Source organism: Dermacentor albipictus, chromosome 2, assembly GCF_038994185.2.
Source record: "Dermacentor albipictus isolate Rhodes 1998 colony chromosome 2, USDA_Dalb.pri_finalv2, whole genome shotgun sequence".
Classification (NCBI taxonomy): domain Eukaryota; kingdom Metazoa; phylum Arthropoda; class Arachnida; order Ixodida; family Ixodidae; genus Dermacentor; species Dermacentor albipictus.
In genome coordinates, this window is record NC_091822.1 from 96,215,569 (window position 1) to 96,235,319 (window position 19,751).

Below are 19,751 nucleotides of genomic sequence, written 5' to 3' on the forward strand. Positions count from 1 at the left end.
CGCCGCAACTTGGCCTCACGGGAAATCTAATTCATGTCGTGTTTCGCGGTTTCGTGCTGAGAACAGCGACGTCGCCATAAACTTATTGATGCACATTTGCAAGAGATAACCAAAGCTGCGCTTCGATACGCGAGTATCCTCGTGCTACAATGCTAAACAACGAAAATGGATTTTTACAAGTAGACCCTAAAACAGCATTACGCCCACTTTCGACACTCAACTCAGACGCTACCTTCGTTGCACCCCAAGTTATCTACATGACACACACATGCACACACACGCCAGGCGCCGGGGGCCATGTACAACTCTGTACATTCATCATCCCAGCCCGACTCCTTCTATACCGTGTCCGTTCTGGCCCATCCTGTCCCAATTGTCTCTGCCCTTACGCGAACGTGGACCACCTCCTTGTCGCCTGTCCCATGGCCTTCAGATCCCCTCACTAACCCCCTCCTACGCAAAAGGCGGGTGTGGCCATGGCCTCAGTTGACTATGGTTGGCTCCGGTCTGCTTATTATAGGAGCATGCTTGAGATATACACCTGACATAGAATAAACTAGTTTCTCTTTCTCTCTCTCTCCCACTCTGCTTCTTTCCCGCGTCTATCAACTGACATTCACCCTCTGTTCGTTAGCCCCCCCTACCCCCCCCCCCGGACACTGTGAAGCTATTGCGCGAGTCAACGTTGCCCTAAGTGCAGACCGCTGGTCCGAGCTATAGATAGTGAAGCGGTGCTAATACTTTGGACGGCGCACTGCGACAAATGCAGAAGAGAGTGACCACATATAACCGAGGCAATTAACCAATCTGCTCTAGCTACAGGCACTAGCCCTGGATCCATCGCAGCACCGAGACATGAAGCCCGGATCAGAAACGTTTTCAGTCGCCATGCCTCGGTGGCTCAACAGCGAAGGGCGTCCGAAATGCAAGCGCTACAACGCCACTCACGGGTATTTCGAGCGGTCCTGAGCACCGTTCCGGACATGGCTGAGTAAAACACGTCCTCCGCCGTCTTGTTTTTCAGGTTGCTCCTCCGCAATGAGGTGTGCCCACTACAGAAGCTCGGTGAAACAAGAGGTGGTAAAGGAAGTGGCAGATAAAAATTATAAATAGGTAGTGTAATAAAGCTGATGCCAGACACTCGTGTATTGCCGCAGAAGTGTACACGAGAGACTCGGAAGACTGCCAACATGGGGTCATACCATAAGAAGAGGGACGTTAAAGAATTTAAATATTATACAGGCCCATCAGCTTGCTTTCGGTGTTATACAAAATATTTCACTAGGGTAATTTTCAATAGCATCAGGGCAATGCTCAATAGACCTCAAGCTTTGACACTAAGGCTTCTACAGACGGGGGCTTACCCAAACCCCCTACTTCTTCACAAGATGTACCCCGAAATTCAGACAACAAATGCATGTGCACTATGCAATGATTTAGCGAATTTACCTCACATGCTCTGGCGATGTCCCGCGTTACACAGCGATAAACAGTTATGGAGCTGTCCAACGGAACAGGAACAGGAACAGGAATAAACAGGAAGAACAGTTATGGGCTGTCCAACGGGCCCGCGACGCGGCGGAGAGACTCGGCCTCTCTGTCCCGACGTGGGAGCGGCGCGCGCTGCGCGCTAGTGCGCGCCCTAAAGGACCCTAATAAAGTTTTTCATCCATCCATCCATCAGGGCAATGCTTGACTTCAGTCAACCCAGAAAACGCGCTGCCTCTGGGAAGGGGCGTTCTACGATGGATCACACGCGCCGTGTCGTCAATCAGATGACTGATAAATCTGCGGAATCCAACCAACCAGTCTGTGTGGCTTGTGTAGGTTACGAAATGCAGAAAACAGCGCAGTAAGGAGAACGGGCAAGTCGAGACGGTATGTTGCGCTGTCTTGTGGTTTGTTCTCACTGCGCTATATATTTTCTGTATTACGATGAATAACCAACGTGCCCAAACCTATTCCCTTCTAGATTACGAAGAGGCGTTTGATCCAGCAGAGATGCCATAATCCCGGAGGTGATGCGTAGTCAAAGATTGCAGGAGGCATACATGAACATCGCAGCAAATATCTATATTTCACAGCTATCTTAGTTCTTCGCCAGAAAAGCGGGAAAATACTGATCAAGTAAGGGGTGAGGCAAGGAGACACAATCTCTGCAGCGATATTCATTGCACGCTTAGAAGTATTCAAGACAGTTGACTTGGAAGGCTCGGGAGTGAGTATTAACGGCGAAGTGTCAACAACCTGCGGTTCCCGGATGACGTTGTCCTGTTCAGCTACGAAGGTGATTTGCTACAGATAATTGCGGACACTAGCCGACAATGGTTTACAATTATTATGCAGAACACATCCTTCAGTAGCACATGTTCATCCAGCGCCTAATATCTCGAGTGCTGCGGCACATCCGCACGAAGTGATGAATTCCCACAATACACGTAGAGCATCGGGAATTCAGGGCACGTTCCAGGATTGTCAGTTGCGAATCCGCTGGCCCAGGTGACAGCAGGTGTCAGGACCATCCAATGAAGCCCGAAGCTTCTGAAGACAAGCTTCCTCACCCAGGAAAGTTTTCGGGAAAGGTAGCGGACAGACGAAGGTATATTTAAGCGTACGTGTGTACCATCGTGAAGAATGAACTTATTGGCGTGGAGGAGACTTCGAGGACCAGACGAAAGCGTTGTTGATGGTGCATCGGACAGAGATGATGTGTGAAATTTGGCTCGCCAGGTTACGCTTTGTCTCAATAATATGCGCTGCAGCGTTGAAGCTTGGCGACCTGTCCATGCCACGTATTTGTTGGCAGATTTGGAATGTCCTGGTAACTTTCTACAGTTCCTTCAATGCACCAAGTGAGCAAGTGCAGATGTTAAGCACTGTAACGTTTGGCAACGCGCTGACACACTTGGTGCCATCGTGTATAGCTCGTGGTTCTAGTAACAAATCTGACGTTGCGGTAGTACAGCTAAACGTGCGTATACATGATTCCTGGATAACTAAAGCCTACGAAGGAAATTAGTCTTCCTTCTGGAATGACCGCTGAAGTCATGTAAACCATGCAGTGGCCCTGAGCAACCAAAGTCTGAGCTGTACAAGAGCCGGCTGACTACGTCGCTGAAGATTTGTTCTAACGCGACAGCGTTAAGGAGCTCATGTCGCAGAAAAGCCGGTGTGGTCGGCGTTGGTGTCGGCGTCAGCGGCGTTGGCCGTGAGCGATAAATCCCAGAAGGCACTTCATAAACAAAAACATCTTGCAAGATGGGCTAGAGGGAATCGAACCAGGGTCTCCGGAGTGTGAAATGGAGAAGCTACCACTCAGCCACGAGTTTTTTTTTATTACCGGCTTGGCAAAAGAAGGTACAATGTGAATATTGCATGGCCATAAAAAACAACCAGTCAGTGCCGGACCAGTGTGGTGTAATAAGAACGATGTAGGCTAGTCACTTTGTCCAAAGCGCTTAGCCAATCAGGAGCATCACTCTGAGCACAGAAAAGTAGCTTTAAAAAGGAATTGCCGTTAAGTGCTTTCGGGATACGCTTCCTGCCATGCGCGGAACCAGAGAGAGTGCCTGTCGATCTGTTAATGCTTCTGTGCATGCACAGCGTGTGACGAACGGGTATGAATATTAGACATGAGCGCATTGTTCAGGCCCCAGCACATGAATACTTCATTGAAAGTGTGTTATATATACACTCAGCCACGAGTTCGATCGCTCAAAGCGGGACAAAATCGCCTCTAGTGAATGCGGTGTTGCCTTAGAAACGTGCCGTAGACGTTATACTGCGGTGTATATCGGTAATTATGACCATGTAAATTACAGAAGTCGCAGTTTCACGAGTAGCGAAGTACGTTTCCGCTACATTTCTTCTACGCTCTGCGCACACGCAGAGCCATCTTGCGGTAAACACAGAAGACCCCCTCCTCGCAATGTACGGCGCTGCCCCGACAGGAGGCGCGCCACTCGCACCATGATCGCGTCCGCCTTCATGGCGCGTCGCGGCCCGGCTGTTTGGCTCGCGTAGATCGCGACGTTTGGCTCGCGTAGATCGTTTGAGTAGGCGGTGAGAACGGGGTGCGATAACGCTATCGCGTTCCACTCTTGAAGGCGAAGCTTAAGCGTCCTCCAATTTTTTAGTAGCAGATGTGTAAAAGCGCGAGGGAAGGTCATTCTCTGTCTCAGTCGGAGGGGCTCTTCCTTGAAATGGATTTTTAAAGGGCCTCTCACCAGGTGCGCCAATTTTGAGCTGACAAGCGTAGAGCACACAATGCCTGCTAACGATCGTATTTGCGAAGAATTACATCGATACGCTCCTCGTAAAGCTCTGAAATTTCCACCCGAATGCCATTTTTCCTTTCCCTCGCGGCTGCTGCTCCAAGCCGGACGGTGACGTACTCATGTGCCTCTGCCTACGTACTCGTGTCCGCACTGTGACGTCGCTCGTGGTGACACGTGACTTCGAGAATTATTCAAGGCAACATCTGTCATTTGTGGGATCTGTTGCTTGAATTGAGGAAATGAAGTTTAGAGAAATAATAAAATGAACAAACGGAATGTCTGCGTGTTTTTTTTTTTACTTCACGCCGAAGCAAGACAGATCTACTTCCGCTTCGTCTGCTTGTTCCCATGGTCGTGCAGTCACGTGCGCAAGTACCGAAACTATGCCATTTTCTATCGTATTCCAGCGCGTGTTCATGCTCCGCGATCCGCTTGTTCTGCCTCAGTATTCGTGTAGCATTGAATTATACCGCTAGTCATGTGTTCTTCCGCACAGCTTGAAAAACTGTGCGCTGCACGAAACCAGACAATCAGAACAGCTCGCGCGCGACGCCGTCAACGAAGTGCGCAGTGTCGAAAAAAAAAAACGAGGAGAAAGGAAATGAAGGCGGGGCCCGTGACGTATGCGCACGCGATCCTCGAGATCCGGTATGGCAGAACAGAGGGAAGCAATTTCGCTTGCGGAGGCTAGGCGGGGCGACTGGAGAGACTAGCTTGCTTGGCAGTGGAGCTCGCTTCCTGAAATCATGGGTTCGCAGCAGTGAAATATTTCTATCTCGGCTATTGATGAGCCGATTTGAAAACTTATGGGGCCTGGTGAGGGGCCCTTTAATAGCAGCGGCCACCGCTATGTGCTGTTTTTTTTTTTAATTTTGCCTTCTCTCGCTGAGTCACGTACTCTGAGAAGGTGAACGTGCTCTGAGAAATTGGGATGGATGTAAGAGGAAGTGCGGTGATGGTTCCCATGACGTCTCTGTTTACCGCTCCCGGATCTTTACCGGGAGCGGTAAACCGCTCCCGTTTACCGCTCCCGCTCCCGCAGTAATTAAGTCCGTTGAAATTTTTCTCTGTGAAATTTTTCTCTTTCTCTGTGTTTTCATGTTTGCCACGTATATGTATTAAGTTCGTCCGCAAATAAAAACCGGTTGGAAGTTAGCGCTCTTTATTCATCTCTGTCCTGCCTTTCCTACTTCACTGCGCTACGCAAACACCGCCGTTGGACAAATGATTTAGTGACATTTGTGCAGCACTTATTCAGTTTGTATGTCACTGAGTCTAATTGGTTTCGCACTTAACATTTTCTATGAGGCTATAAAAATAGTGCGCTTTGGTTTCATTAACTTTTTTATTAGTTTTTACTTATTTTTTATTCTTCTTGAAGAGGCGGGGCTGTAGCATCCGTTCCTTCTTCCGGCATTAAATTACAGTTATCTGTTTCTTTCTTCTTGTCGATATATGAAAAAAAAAGACCAGCTAGATGAACCCCACAGCATTGACATATGATATAACTGGAAGAACGTGCAATGTGACTGAGTGTGCAATGTGTGTGCAATGTGACTGAGACTATAGGTCATGTGCTTTGTGACTGCCCTAAGTTTGTGGAAGAGCGTGATAGGTTGGTCAAGGACCTTACGCGTCTCGACAGCGCACCGTTGTCGGAGGATGTTCTTTTAGGCTCTTGGCCAGACGCTCAGTCTAGTTTCAAGGCCATCAAGGCATTACTGAACTTTTTAAAAATTACGGGCCTGGACTGCAGACTTTGAGCATGCCAAACTGCTTGCCATATTTTCTACATCTTCCTTCTATCGTCATCGTCACACATCATGCACCTCTTTCTTCCCTCTTTCTTTCCCTCTTCCCCTTCCCCCAATGCCGAGTAGCTGGCTAGAGGAATATACCTCAGGCCGACCTCTCGGCATTTCATGTCATTAAACTTCTTTCTCTCTCTGGAAGAACGTCATATGTGTTACAATTTATAATTTTAAGCTTGACGCAAAACAATGACATGTTAAGCTTTGTTCTGTTGTGGCTTCAACGCATGGCTCATGCCCATATAAGGTGGTGAAAGCCATTCACACGAAAGACAATTGAAAGAAAAGACAGAATATAAGAACAGAAGCATTGGGTAACATAGAGGGAAAAAGAAAATATGGGCACTCTTCACAAAAAGCAATACAATTTTAAACAATGTTTTCGAGAGTTTTTCTCAATACTATTACAAGACGTAGCGGGCTTTTTAGAACTCGCCTCTCGCTTTTTTGTTTTGTTATATAATTGTGATTTTTCTAGAATTTGTAATTGTAAGGAATTCTCATTTCAACAATGTCTCACTCGAAGATATTTGCCCGTATACTTTTATGGTCAAAGCCTTAAACTGATTAAGATATTCGCTAAAAGCATAATTTTAAAGCCATCTTCTTCTCGGCATTCCTCTGCAGTGGGTCGGCGCCATTATTTCGTTACACGAACAAGGAACTTGCGAGTCACGGTGAGTAGCTGGCGTTCTTGTGAAGGTAAAGCAATTCATATGGCTTGAAATAGTGTTAACTAGCAGACTAATCCAGCAACAGAGTTAACCAGCAGACTAATCCAGAGAGCTTCTTGTTCGTAAAGGCCTTTCTCCATCGGCTGAGAGCCTTCGCTAATAATATGTCCACCATCAGGATTCACTGCACTTTGCTCTTTCCTATGATTCAAGTGAAAGATCATTTTGTGAATACAGGCCCTGGATGTATAGGGAGACCGAGTGGACAACTGATTCTCCTGTTTGTCTACCTTTCGTCCGTTTTGTGTTCTGCGGCTGCCTGCTACAGGGGCACGAAAATGAATGTTCCGAAAAACACAAATTTTGCCTGGCGAATCTTCTGAAACGCTTGCGCACAAAGTGATTCCAAATACAAGAAGCTACAGCCGAGCACGTTATGTCATTCTGGCGTCATCATTTCCGCGGTTTAGGCGCAAAATTAGAAACAGAAGTGAAAGTTGCTATTATCTCGGGCACAATGATGCATTTATGCCAACTATCCCAAAGTTCAGTTCTTCAGACGATTACATGTACCAGTATAACCTTACAATTTAGCATTTGCCTTTAACCTACTTTGAGAAACTGATGAATGCTAAACTCACTTTCCAGCGTCTTCGTAATTTCTGAAAAAAAAGAATACTTCATAGTCCTCCATCTCAGTTCGCGACTGCTGTATTGCATCTAACAGGTAGCTTTCACTAACTTAAACCTAGCATTTGCTTGCTGCATCGAACTTCTTCGCCTGTATGGTGACTGCACGTGGTTTATTTTGCTTAGATTTCGAGCTTCGCAAAGAAAACATGCATCACGAAAAGCATCGTTGTGTCTTTACTACTGCGCGCAGGCAGGCAGACTCTTGGTTACTACCGGTCACGAGTGGCTGCCGCACGGTTCCTTTAAAACTATATAAAAAAACTAGCTATCACATTCCTGGTTTCTATATGCACTACACCAGATACATTTATTACAAAAAACATGGCCAGAATGCCAGTTCTCACCGAGAGGTGAATAGCGTGGCTGCGACGAAATGTTTGTTGTTTACAGTAGCTGTTAAACATTCTTAATATCTTATAATGCACATTTAATCATGTTTATCGAAGAAGCGTGGCACTATAAACTGTTTTAAGTACACATTTTACTGAACGACCGTTACAGAATATTGTTGGGAGCGCCACGGAAAACCTGAAGAAAAGAAATGAAGACCCCAACTCCGCGGTAAGTTCAACGTGTTTCATTGACTTCTCACCAGTTCGTCCGACATCTCGTCGACTGGTCTATGCGTGGTCCGAAGGTGTAGTAGGAGCGGGTGTTACAGACGCTTAATTTTGTTGATTGATTGATTGATTGATTGATTGATTGATTGATTGATTGATTGATTGATTGATTGATTGATTGATTGATTGATTGATTGATTGATTGATTGATTGATTGATTGATTGATTCGTGGAGTTCGAAGTTCTAAAGCCATGCTGGGACGGTGAGAGTCGCTGCGGCTTGATGACTATATACGGATTAATTCTGACAGTCTGGGGTTCCTGACACCGTAATGCCCAAACACAGTACCGCATCGACGAAAACTGAAGCAACTCATTCCTCTTTGTTTCTGCCCATGAAGAGTTGCATTTGTAGAAAAAGAAAACAAACAGTAATATTACTTGAGGTAGAACTTCGTATAACTAACTGATAAGTAATTCGTTCACCGTACAATCTGCAACTGAATACTCGCTAAAGCATAAAAAGCACCACTACACCTGGACATTATGTTAAGCTTCTCGTCCTTAAATAGAAATTTCGAGAGGCACAGTACGTATGACACGTTGATCATTATGGTGCTAACATACAATTAAATCTAAGTACAAATCATTCTTGCATGTTGCTTTTAACATAATGCGGCCACTGCGGCCTGTTTCTCAATAAGTGTTGATGGGCTAATAAGTTCGTAATTGGAAATTGATAAATAACGCAAACTTACGACGCAGGCAAAAAAAAGTGAAAAGCATGCAGAGCAGCGCCTTTCATGTACATTTCTTCCCATTTTTTCTTGTCTTCGCCTTAGTTTATGCCATTCATTCTTTCGTCAAATGACGGGCCCTTCTTCCTTCTTTTCTTTAGATCGCGACGAAGTTAAAGAGCGTATCCACACTTCGATGTGTCTGGCAACCTCTCTGCCCGAAGAACACGAGTCAACAGTAACCTTTGGTGACGTCGTCGCACTCCGGGCGTCACCGCATGTCGCCGTTTGCGATCGTATAATACAAGTATCTCTCTCACGGAGAGGAGTCCAGAGTTATCGAAGGGAAAACGATGCCCGCAGTCAGTAGATCTCGTGTAGATATTAGTGGGACCCTTAAAAACATATCCGGCAATATAAAGCCCGTAAATTATTAACTTAATTGCGAGAAATCTGATTGGGCACCTCGTCCGCCGGCGGGTGTCTGTGTCTCAATGTTTCTAAACACCTTCACTCGTACTTCTTCTGGAGATATCGGTGCGAGACTCCCGCAAGTGCTAGATATTGCGTTCGTAAATCCCTGTTGACATCAAGGGTCTCACTGTTATAAAAGTTGAGGCTGTTCTACGCGTACGTCTGCTAAAAGATTGCTCAGATCTGTGCTATACTTTCTAATTTTTGCAGCCATCCGCAGAATCAACCTCCGAAACAAGAGTAAGTTCTGGCTCCCGTTACTGCGGATTTTACCACCCAGTAGACGGGGATATGTTTTTGTCATTTTTCGTAATTCGAGGAAACCACCAGGTGACATTGACACTTCACCCACGTACGTTGCTACAGAAGCGCCAAAACGTTTTGCTATCTTGAATTCAAAATGCAGACTCCACATCGAATACCCTGTTCGCGCGTACGATAATTGTACCTCGATAACAGCGCATCTACAAACTATTTACTAAGGTAATCGCAAATAGAATCAGGAACACCTTAGATTTCTGTCAAGCAAAGGACCAGGCAGGATTCCGTAAAGGCTACTCAACAATAGATCATATTCAGACTATCAATGAGGTGATAGAGAAATGTGCGGAATATAACCAACCCTTATATATCGCTTTTATTGATTACGAGAAAGCGTTTGATTCTGTCGAAACCTGAGCACTCATGGAGGCATTACGGAATCAGGGTGCAGACTAGCCGTATGTAAAAATACTGAAAGATATCTATAGCGGCTCCACAGCCACCGTAGTCCTCCATAAAGCAAGCAACAAAATCCCAATAAAGAAAGGCGTCAGGCAGGGAGATACGATCTCTCCAATGCTATTCACAGCGTGTTTACAGGAGGTATTCAGAGACCTGGATTGGGAAGAATCGGGGATAAAAGTTAATGGAGAATGCCTTAGTAACTTGCGATTCGCTGATGATATTGCCTTGCTTAGTAACTCAGGGGACCAATTGCAATGCATGCTCATTGACCTGGAGAGGCAAAGCAGAAGAATGGGTCTAAAAATTAATCTGCAGAAAACTAAAGTAATGTTTAACAGTCTCGGAAGAGAACAGCAATTTACAATAGGCAGTGAGGCACTGGAAGTCGTAAGAGAATACATCTACTTAGGGCAGGTAGTGAGGGCCGATCCGGGTCATGAGACGGAAATAATCAGAAGAATAAGAATGGCCTGGGGTGCGTTTGGCAGGCATTCTCAGATCACGAACACCAGGTTGCCATTATCCCTCAAGAGAATAGTATATAATAGCTGTGTCTTACCAGTACTCACCTACGGGGCAGAAACCTGGAGGCTTACGAAAAGGGTTCTACTCAAATTGAGGACGACGCAACGAGCTATGGAAAGAAGAATGATAGGTGTAACGTTAAGGGATAAGAAAAGAGCAGATTGGGTGAGGGAGCAAACGCGAGTTAATGACATCTTAGTTGAAATAAAGAAAAAGAAATGGGCATGGGCAGGACATGTAATGAGGAGGGAAGATAACCGATGGTCATTAAGGGTTACGGACTGGATCCCAAGGGAAGGGAAGCGTAGCAGGGGGCGGCAGAAAGTTAGGTGGGCGGATGAGATTAAGAAGTTTGCAGGGACGGCATGGCCTCAAACATTACATGACCATTACATTACCAAACATTACATGGAGAAGTATGGGAGAGGCCTTTGCCCTGCAGTGGGCGTAACCAGGCTGATGATGATGATGATGATGATGATGATGATGATGAACAGCGCATAACATTTTCATTTTATTCTTTTTACGAATCACTGAGGACAAATAGTTCAGACACACGGCATGCTCTTCTTTCACTGCTATTAGTCGCGCATACTTTTGTCGGTGTGTGTGTGGGGGGGGGGGGGGGCATTAAGCACTTTTCGTCTGCAGTCTGTGTTTGAGGGTTTCTCTTTGGGGTTACCAAGTGTGCACCGTGAGCTTTGTAGTCACTCGCGCAGTGAGCTGGGGAAATCACCTGACGGCATACAATTGTTTTAAGTGGTCCATACCTTTGTCTTAGCAAGCATTACGCCGCTGCGGCACACATGCTCGGACTTCCGGGTACGAAACGGCCAGCGCCACCCCTGAGGTCAACTATACTCGTTGCAGATTCTCTTCGATTGCTGGGCGCATCGTCGGGCACGTCTGCTCCTAGTTCCCATGCGACTAAATATAGAAACGAGAAAAAAAAACATCCGTACACATCTGTGGTACACATCGTTTCAAGCGCGTACACGGTAAAAATATTTACACTCTCAAAGGACCGTGCTGGCTGTCTCATGGGTGCCAGCCACTCTTACTCACCCTTAAGGCTGTAAAAAAATTGGGATTGCACACGACAGCGAGCTGAAACATAGCTGTGGTTAAAACTATACATGCGACGAGAGAAAGGTTATAGTTGAAAAAAGAAGTGTATTAAGTGTGACCTAGCTGGCGGGCACCAAAATATTTGACACGGGAGCTTGAGAGCGATAGCTATTGATGTTGTTTTCTAAATGCAGTTTCGTGTTATGTGTCGCAGCTGTCATCATGTTTACGCGCCACAGGAAGTCGCCGAAGAAAGAAAACTTAATTTGTGCCCACCAACGATTCGATATAGCCCCTTAAGGGTGCGGCCGTTAGCCACGAGAGAAACAAAGCACCTTTAAGAACACCCTTATGGCACCTCGTTGAAAAAAAGGTGCTGTGAAGTCCTTCCGTAATTCATGAAGTAGGCGACGCACGTCCATGATCCTTCGCTACAGAAAAGCCTTGCGTTTAGCGAAGCAGCGCCTTCTGTCACTTCTTTTTTGCCGAGGCCGTAGTGAACGAGTTTGCTTCTGCAGCACTGCGAACTAGACAGGGGTTAGCCGTAGATGTCATGTTCCGCGACAAAACACGTGACACCGATGTGGCAGCAGTGCACACGCTGCCCGAAAGGGTACAATAACATTGGAACAAATAGAAATACAAAAGGCTGCACGAGAGGCTTGTTAAAGCTAGTTAGGCAAAATGCTATATAGCATCAAATAATTATTATAATACAGCGTCGTTTTTTTTTTCCATGTAGCAAGGCAAAACTTCTGGAAGCTGTAGCCAAGGTGTAAGTATTCTATGCGCAAACGAATGACGCAGATTAAATTGTAGATTGCCTAGTTGGCTGTAACAAATAATATTTGCTATCCGGATATATAGTTCTAAAGTTGTACGCTCTTCTACCGGGTGTTTCACGAAATGTGTCCGAAATTTCTTAGAAATAGGAAAGGTGAGAATTATATGATTTCCTCTGGACTGCTCTTACCATAGAGTCATATACATTTGAAAATGACTCGATATGCTGACCATAAACAATCGGTTATGCAAATTTGACTAATTTTAAGCAAGATGGCCATGCGATTGATCCAGAAGAAAGACTTTGAAGCGCGTAATCGGAGCAGCTCAGAACTGTTACCAGTGCATTGGACGCACGTCAGAGGAATCCAGGTGGTCGAAATAATGCGCAGTCCCCCTCTACGCCCGTGCCTCATAGACATGTCGTGGTACTGGCACGCAAAATCCCAAATTAAAAAAAAACTGCTTCCATAAATGCAAATAGTTAACGCTGTTAACGCTGTTAACTTGCTGAAGAAGTGGAAGCTGAAGAGCGCAGCTGTCACACCCTTAAGAGACGACCACGAGTGACGTCACTGTTTGCGCCTCACCATGAAGCGAGCATGAGGCAACCGAGATCGTGGCTGGATAAAAACGCAGCACTTTTTTTCGTATTTCGCGGGCTTTCTTTCGGTCTGGGAAAAAGATCATTTATGTAGCACCTATTGAGCGCTACAGGTAGCTCGATCGGCAATTTTCTGGGGTGGTCTACAATTTTTCTCATGGGCACTTTTGCTCGAAATATAATACTCATTGAAGTTTATTATTAATAATAACAATTTGTGTATTTAGGCGAAATGCAAAAATATTTTTTTTACTTGTTCCAAGCGACGGCGAACAACATTATCTTGGTTCTGTCCAGCTACGTGGCACTTGCATATTTGGCGCAAGTTACGTGGGACACCCAGCGTTAATAATGTGCTGCTGATGTGCTCAGTAGCGTTAGCAAGAAACCAGTGAGAGAGGCTCCATATCGAAAGGCTTATTCCGTATAATTTTCGCCACGCGGGGATCTTCAAGGTAGACCCTAATCTAAGCACGCGGACTTTTTTTTTTTGCATTTCGTCTCCACCGAAATCCTGCGGCAGCAGCCGAAGCATCTCGCGTGGCAGCGGAAAGAACATTCAAGCTGAGTCACTGCGGCAGCAACAAGGCGATGCTGAACGAACAAGTCGGGGGCATGCAAAGACGCGTTTGCATGCAGCACTTAAGCAAAAAATACGCTTCCTCCTTCCCCTCCCTTCTTACATACAGTATACAAAAGAAAAACGAATATTTGAGCCTGCATCCCTATGGGGATCTACTGCGCCTTGGTCGTGGTGCAGCTGCAGGTTGTTTAATTACAGCGCCTGATAAGCCGTAGTGCTTCTTAGCTAGTGAGTGTGGAAAACTTCCTGTTATAGGAAGGCAGTGCGAGGTCATGAAGCTGAGCGGAAAGTTTATAAATTTTTTGCTTTTTGATGCAGGCGGATGATTAGCCACGTGATATCCTTCATTTTTCGCGAGCTTTCTTTATCAGCTGGAAAAACTAAAACGGCCAAGAGTAACTGGCTGGAAACATGCCACTTTTCAGTGTTGTTCAATCATCTATAAATGCTTGATTGACAGCACGCCATTCAGACCAGCAGCTAAATAAATAGATAAGTGCAATTAATAAGTAATTAAATAAATCACTAATGGGTTTCAAGTAGATAATTACTGGCGGCTGCTCTACTGGTCTGCGAACAACATGCCCTTGGTTATCTTCGCGCAGGATTAAATTAAATTATGGGGTTTAACGTGCCCAAACCACTTTCTGATTATGAGGCACGCCGTAGTGGAGGACTCCGGAAATTTGGACTACCTGGGGTCCTTTAACGTGCACCTAAATTTAAGTACACGGGTGTTTTCGCATTTCGCCTCCATCGAAATGCGGCCGCCGTGGTCGGGATTCGATCCCGCGACCTCGTGTTCAGCAGCCCAACACCATAGCCACTGAGCAACCATGGCGGGTCCGTGCAGGATCGATCGCCCGTCTTAAAAAAAAAAAAACTCCAAGCATGATAGCTGGGGCACCTGGTATATATAGTGCATATATAGCGGCCCAAATTAGCGCCTTACTCGTGTAGTTGTGAAGAACTTCACCGTTTCTCTACAGCTCCATGACGACGGTGTCAGTCGGGTAAGGCTGAAATGGTGGTAAAGAGGGGAGGGGGGGGGGTCATTAGTTCTTGCAGAGGTTATTTCTCGCATGCCGCGTTGGTTATTATTTGTTGAAGGCTTCGCGGTATCTCCTTAACCGTGCTATATTGTTCTCCGAACCATCGTCATCAGCCTCTTTGCTCGTTCACGTGCAGAGCTTCGAGGTTAGTTTATTAAGTGCTTGAATCTGGTGTCTATCCTCGATTCCTCTCCTGAAGCCTCGCCAAGCAGCGCTCTTCATCATTCATGTTGTAAGTAAAGAAAACAACGCACAGGAAATAATACTCACACTTTTTACCCATTTACGGCGACACTATATGCTCAACGCGCTGCACGTGTTTAAAAAAAAAACAGTAGTGCACCTCAACACATGCTAAAAATCAGACCTGATCGCCAAACCGATGCCAGGCGTTCTAGGCACCGGGAGCTCCTAGATTAGTTAGGCAGCCTATAAACGCAGTATTAGCCGCGCCTTACTTTCTTTACTTACGTTGTGAATAATGGCAAGCACTGCTTGGCGAGGCTTCGGTAGAGAAATCGAGGCACACTGTTGGCTGGAACTGCACAGAGTACCAAGGGAGGAGAACATACGTAGGTTACCTCCTCCTCCAATCAGCGTTCTGCGGCAGCGCTATGGATCGCCTGGACATAGCATAATTGCAGATTTGCACACTACTCTTGGCGGTCCGACCTCCGAGCTTTTCTTACACGGTGAACTCATCTCCCTCTCTACTGGAAGTGCTTAAAGGCGGCCTTCATAGGTTATAAGAGGTGTTGTTGAATCTCCCGCTTAGTGCATAGTCTATGACTTCTCTGATATAAACACGTTTATGGCAGGTTATGATTCTATCTGTGCTTCTCATGTGTTTTTAACTATGTTTGATATTACATGACTCACAAACACATATGTTTGTGATTGCAACACACGAACAGTATTTCTAGGGATGAATATTCAGCATAATATTAAAGTACGTAACAGATTTTCATACCTGTTCAAGGAACGTGAACGCTTGCTGGCACCCGTTGAAGTTAGTCATTTAAGTCTAAATGGCCAACGAGTGAAGGGCGCCAAGAGGAGGCCCACCAGATCTTGGTAAAACAATTGAAATGGCTCGATAGCGATGGCCATATCGGACACTGATGACAGGGAATGGCCTAATACGATGTTTCAGTTTTTCATCGGCCCTGTCGCGAACGCCTTCCCCTAGCCCTAGCAACCAACAAGCGCTGCGCTTCGTAGAGAACCCAGACTCAAGTATGGCCGCCATCAGTAACCACAATCGCTTGGCCGAGAAACGGGTCCGTGCGTTACAGCACAGCCATTCACTCCAGGGCGCAGATTGGGCGAGTTTTCAGTAGCGCTGCAGATGTGTTCCCAAGAAAACTAGGGAACATTACCGAATAAGATTTTGAAAAGGAATACTCAGTGATGATAAAGAACGTGTCAAGGGCTGCAGAGGACGCATTGAAGGAGCCACGCCTGCTCGTTCTATTTACTGTGTTTGCGCAATGTTAATAGAGGTAGGGTGGGAAGTAACGCCAAAATGATCATTACTTTTATAGCACAGCTGTCAGGCGCCCGTTCCTGCGTTTAGCGTCCATCGGCGTCGTCCTTCGGCGTAACCGAGCGAACGAGCACAGAGAAGGATGAAAGAGCGAACGCGGAGCGCAGCGGGGATGAAAGATGGCAATAGCGAAAAGAGCGCGAGGAGGAAAGAGGGGGAGGAAGGTGTGGCGGAACAACACATCCTAGACGAGAAGGCCCGAGTGCTCGGCGAGTGACGTCACGGAGAAGAGGCCGGCGGCGCGCTTGGGGATACGGGTTGAATGAAGGGATTGCGGCTGGGTTCACCTAGCAGCAGTATGCTTCCGTTGACTACACATTTTTTTCTTCAGTCGAAACTGCGGGATGAGCAGCAGAACCCCCTTACAAAGCATTTATTTAGAGGCACAGGTACAAAACAGTTTTGTAAAGCTTGTGCAGGCATTGATGCCAGCATTTTTTTATAGCGTCGCGCTTTGTCGTCCTTGTTATGTACGTTGTTTGCGAATTATTATTATTAAACCCCACACTTCATACCTATTACTTCAAATAAATTGAATCCATAATAACTTTTCCTTCTGTATTTCTGTACTAATGGTTTTTATGGCGCGGCAATGATGAATGTAACGCATTCGATTAGCTTCACAATTGCGTATGAACCATTTTATTAGGGACACATGTACTTATTCCAATCTATAGATTATGCCTAAACGAATAATATCGCTTTCGACACAATAATTACCGCAGTCCACTAACTTACAACTCAGATACGTTTAGAAATGGGATATAAAACATTCGTGCAGCTATTTACAAGGAAACAGGTGCCTTATTGCGCAGAGTTTCAGCTTTTCTCTTCCTTGCCTTAGCATTGGCATCCATATCTTGTCATTAATCTTGAAGCAGTAGTTCTTCAATAAAATATTCGTGCTACACCACAAAACGTGCCTTAACACAAATTCACATTTGTGTCCATCCTCGCAGGCATCTAACTATGAGGAATGATCACTATCTGTAAAGGCACTTTCTGTATTTGAGCAATGAACCTTTACGTATTTTTCAAAAGTAACTATTCAAAGAAGTTCTGAACATCTTACCCTGGAGAGCGGTAATACAATGAAGTCTGCACGTGGAAGCGCCCTAATTCCGGCACTCTGGGCTTCTTCATCTTGTGGAAACTTGAAGACATGATTTTTCTGCCCCAATTTGTACATGTAACTGCTCCGGCAGTTGGGCACGCAGCACTTATTAGGCATATGTTGGCATGACACTCCACATTCCGAGGCAATGAACACTCGCGGTACACACAATCGCAAGCACAGCACAAGTGTTGAGATTGCATGCAATGGTCACGTCTAGAAAAAATGTGTGTTCGGAAGCATGCAACAGCATGGCCGAGCATGCCGGGACCTGTTTAACCCCGAAGCTATTCAAGGAGCGGCAGGGCTCCTGGAACTAATCAAATTGTTGTCACCGCCGTCATCCCCTCGGTCTTCAACGAACAGCCGCGGTTAACCATTGTATACCTTCCACACTTCATTTTCAACACAGGTGCGCTGCTCGTAGCACGCTGCACGGAACTTCTATGTAGGCCTCTTTTGCGTGACGTAACTCAAGGGGAGAGGGTCAGCCAGAAGGCCTTAAGTTTCCTGGAGGGTGCTGGGCGGAAGCGTGAGAAGAAAAGCGTAGTGCCGCGCAAGACGGGCTCTGCGGCGATGGCCGCTACGAGATGCCGCCACAGTAGCGCGCCGTCGTCTGTTCACCGATGGCATGCGGCGAGCACATGGCAGGTGGAAACACATGTAAACAAAGTGCTCCATGAGTGGCGGTCTGTCTGCGGCGGCTGCTGTGAATCGCGCACGCGCGTCAGCCACGCGCAGCCTCCCGCGGTCTCCCGATTAGCGAGACAATCGCGCCATACTTTGCTCCGTTTGCAATGTGCCGCGCGAGACAGATTGTCCGCGTCGCCCAATCTATAGCGAAATGAGAACACGTATAGGGCTGCCCTGAAATTTTGCAATAGGGAGTGTCGTAATCGTCTGTAAACTATTTAGTAATTGACCAATTACTTTTGTCTGGGAGTAATTAGCTTTAGTAATGAATTAATCTCTGAAATAACTAATTGCAATTGTAACCGGTTACCTTTTTTTTTCTGCGGCGTGTACTGGTCTCATTGCCGCAAAAAACGCATGCGAGTCGATATGTCTGTCAGTGCTGGTGTTTGGAATTCATCAAACGCTCTCGGCAATAATGTTAACTGTCCGTAAACAAAAGGTAACCTGGGAACACGCAAGTCCGTCGATAATTTCTCTACGAAGCATCATGCTTGCGTTAAACTTCGCCTTGAAGCAGCACGTTGCTCAGTTGCCGGCTAATAGCTACGCGTCATTGAACGAGCGCATGTCCCGCATTGCAGCTCCCACAAGCAGCCGGACACGTTCTTCAACACGTGCATCACCGTCATCGCCGTGCTGATTGTCATCACGCTCATCTGCATGGCCATCATCATGCTCAAGTGCTTTTCGCACATGGACGGTGAGTTCGCGCGACGTCTTTCGCAGAGCACCTTGTTGCGACACATTGCGAATTTGAATTGTCCGGACATAGCGTCGGTGTTCGCATGCCGGAAACATCACTGCATCGTGCTCTGACAAGCAGTGTAGACCACCTACGAAGCATTCCTGAGGTCGTAGGGAGGAGCCAACTGACGCTTTAATTTTTTTTTCTAGCTTGCGAGATAGGTTAACCCGATCAAATATACATGAAGCGAAAATTTTAAAGTGGCTTATTGCCAAGAGAGATTCACCGGCAGATCGAGCTCTGAGCATACGTCGCGCTTGGCTCTGTCAGGATTGGGGGCTCAATCCCATCGTCCGTGGTCCTTTGCCAAGATTGGAGTACGGCATGAATTCGAAGGTAGCTGGCCCATGCCGTCGTCCAACTTATTTACGCTGAGATCGTTGATGAAGTGAAGAACTGTTTCTCATCGAGAACGAGGAAAATGGGTTTATTTACAGAAATTAAATCAGTCTAACATGACTGCTTGAGAAAAAGAGTATCAGTCCAACATGACTGCATGAGAGAAGTGACTCAGTCTAACATGACTGCTCAAGAGAAGTGTCTCAGTCTAACATGACTGCTCAAGAGAAGTGTGTTCAGCTTTCGCACAACCACAGTTTTTATACACTCGATCCGCCGGCCATACGAGGCGGCGACTGTTCGTTTACTCATCACCAACTCGCCGCTGCTCTGCAGATCAGTTTACAGACACAAAGGCACACACATTCCGATGCCCAAACGACGGCGTTGAAGGGGTGCCGTTCCGGGAAGTATCGGTGCCGATCGAGGGTCGCTCGTTGTTTTGCGCCTGGACGAGCATGAGAAGCACCAAAATACGGCTTCCCCACGGCAGCTTGTCCATGCGTGTCAAATCAGGTCCACGTTGGGGAACTCCGAAACCATTGTTCACACACCGAACTCGTCCCGTCACAATGTCGATGGGGCTGGAGGAGAGAGGCGGTTTTCAGCACAAAGGCCGCTTCTTCGAACGCCTCCCAGCTGCAGCGACGGTGAGGGGGAGATGCGCGTCGTGTCGCCCTGTCGTAACTGTGTGGCAATCTTGCTTTGTAGCTCGCCATTCTTAACAGCGCCTCCATGGCCCGA

The 19,751-nt window shown here is 46.5% G+C and overlaps 2 protein-coding genes across 6 annotated transcripts in view; one reads left to right on the top strand and one right to left on the bottom strand.

Annotated features, from left to right (window-relative positions):
* Positions 1 to 1,030, bottom strand: part of LOC139056003 (membrane metallo-endopeptidase-like 1) — a 61,454-nt gene extending 60,424 nt beyond the window's left edge. For all 3 annotated transcript variants that reach the window (XR_011512090.1, XM_070533764.1, XM_070533763.1), the window contains exon 1: positions 949 to 1,030. Coding sequence is in view for 2 of the 3 variants with exons in the window: in XM_070533764.1 (XP_070389865.1) it covers positions 949 to 985 (37 nt within the window). In the remaining variant the exon portion in view is untranslated. The remainder of the gene's footprint in view (positions 1 to 948) is intronic.
* Positions 1,031 to 6,715: 5,685 nt separating this feature from the next.
* LOC139056004 (neprilysin-1-like) overlaps positions 6,716 to 19,751 on the top strand; it is a 73,493-nt gene continuing 60,457 nt past the window's right edge. For all 3 annotated transcript variants that reach the window (XM_070533765.1, XM_070533766.1, XM_070533767.1), the window contains exons 1-5: positions 6,716 to 6,765; positions 7,957 to 8,016; positions 9,437 to 9,466; positions 12,288 to 12,320; positions 18,505 to 18,623. In XM_070533765.1, coding sequence (XP_070389866.1) covers positions 7,997 to 8,016; positions 9,437 to 9,466; positions 12,288 to 12,320; positions 18,505 to 18,623 — 202 coding nt within the window. In that variant the 5' untranslated portion in view covers positions 6,716 to 6,765; positions 7,957 to 7,996. The remainder of the gene's footprint in view (positions 6,766 to 7,956; positions 8,017 to 9,436; positions 9,467 to 12,287; positions 12,321 to 18,504; positions 18,624 to 19,751) is intronic.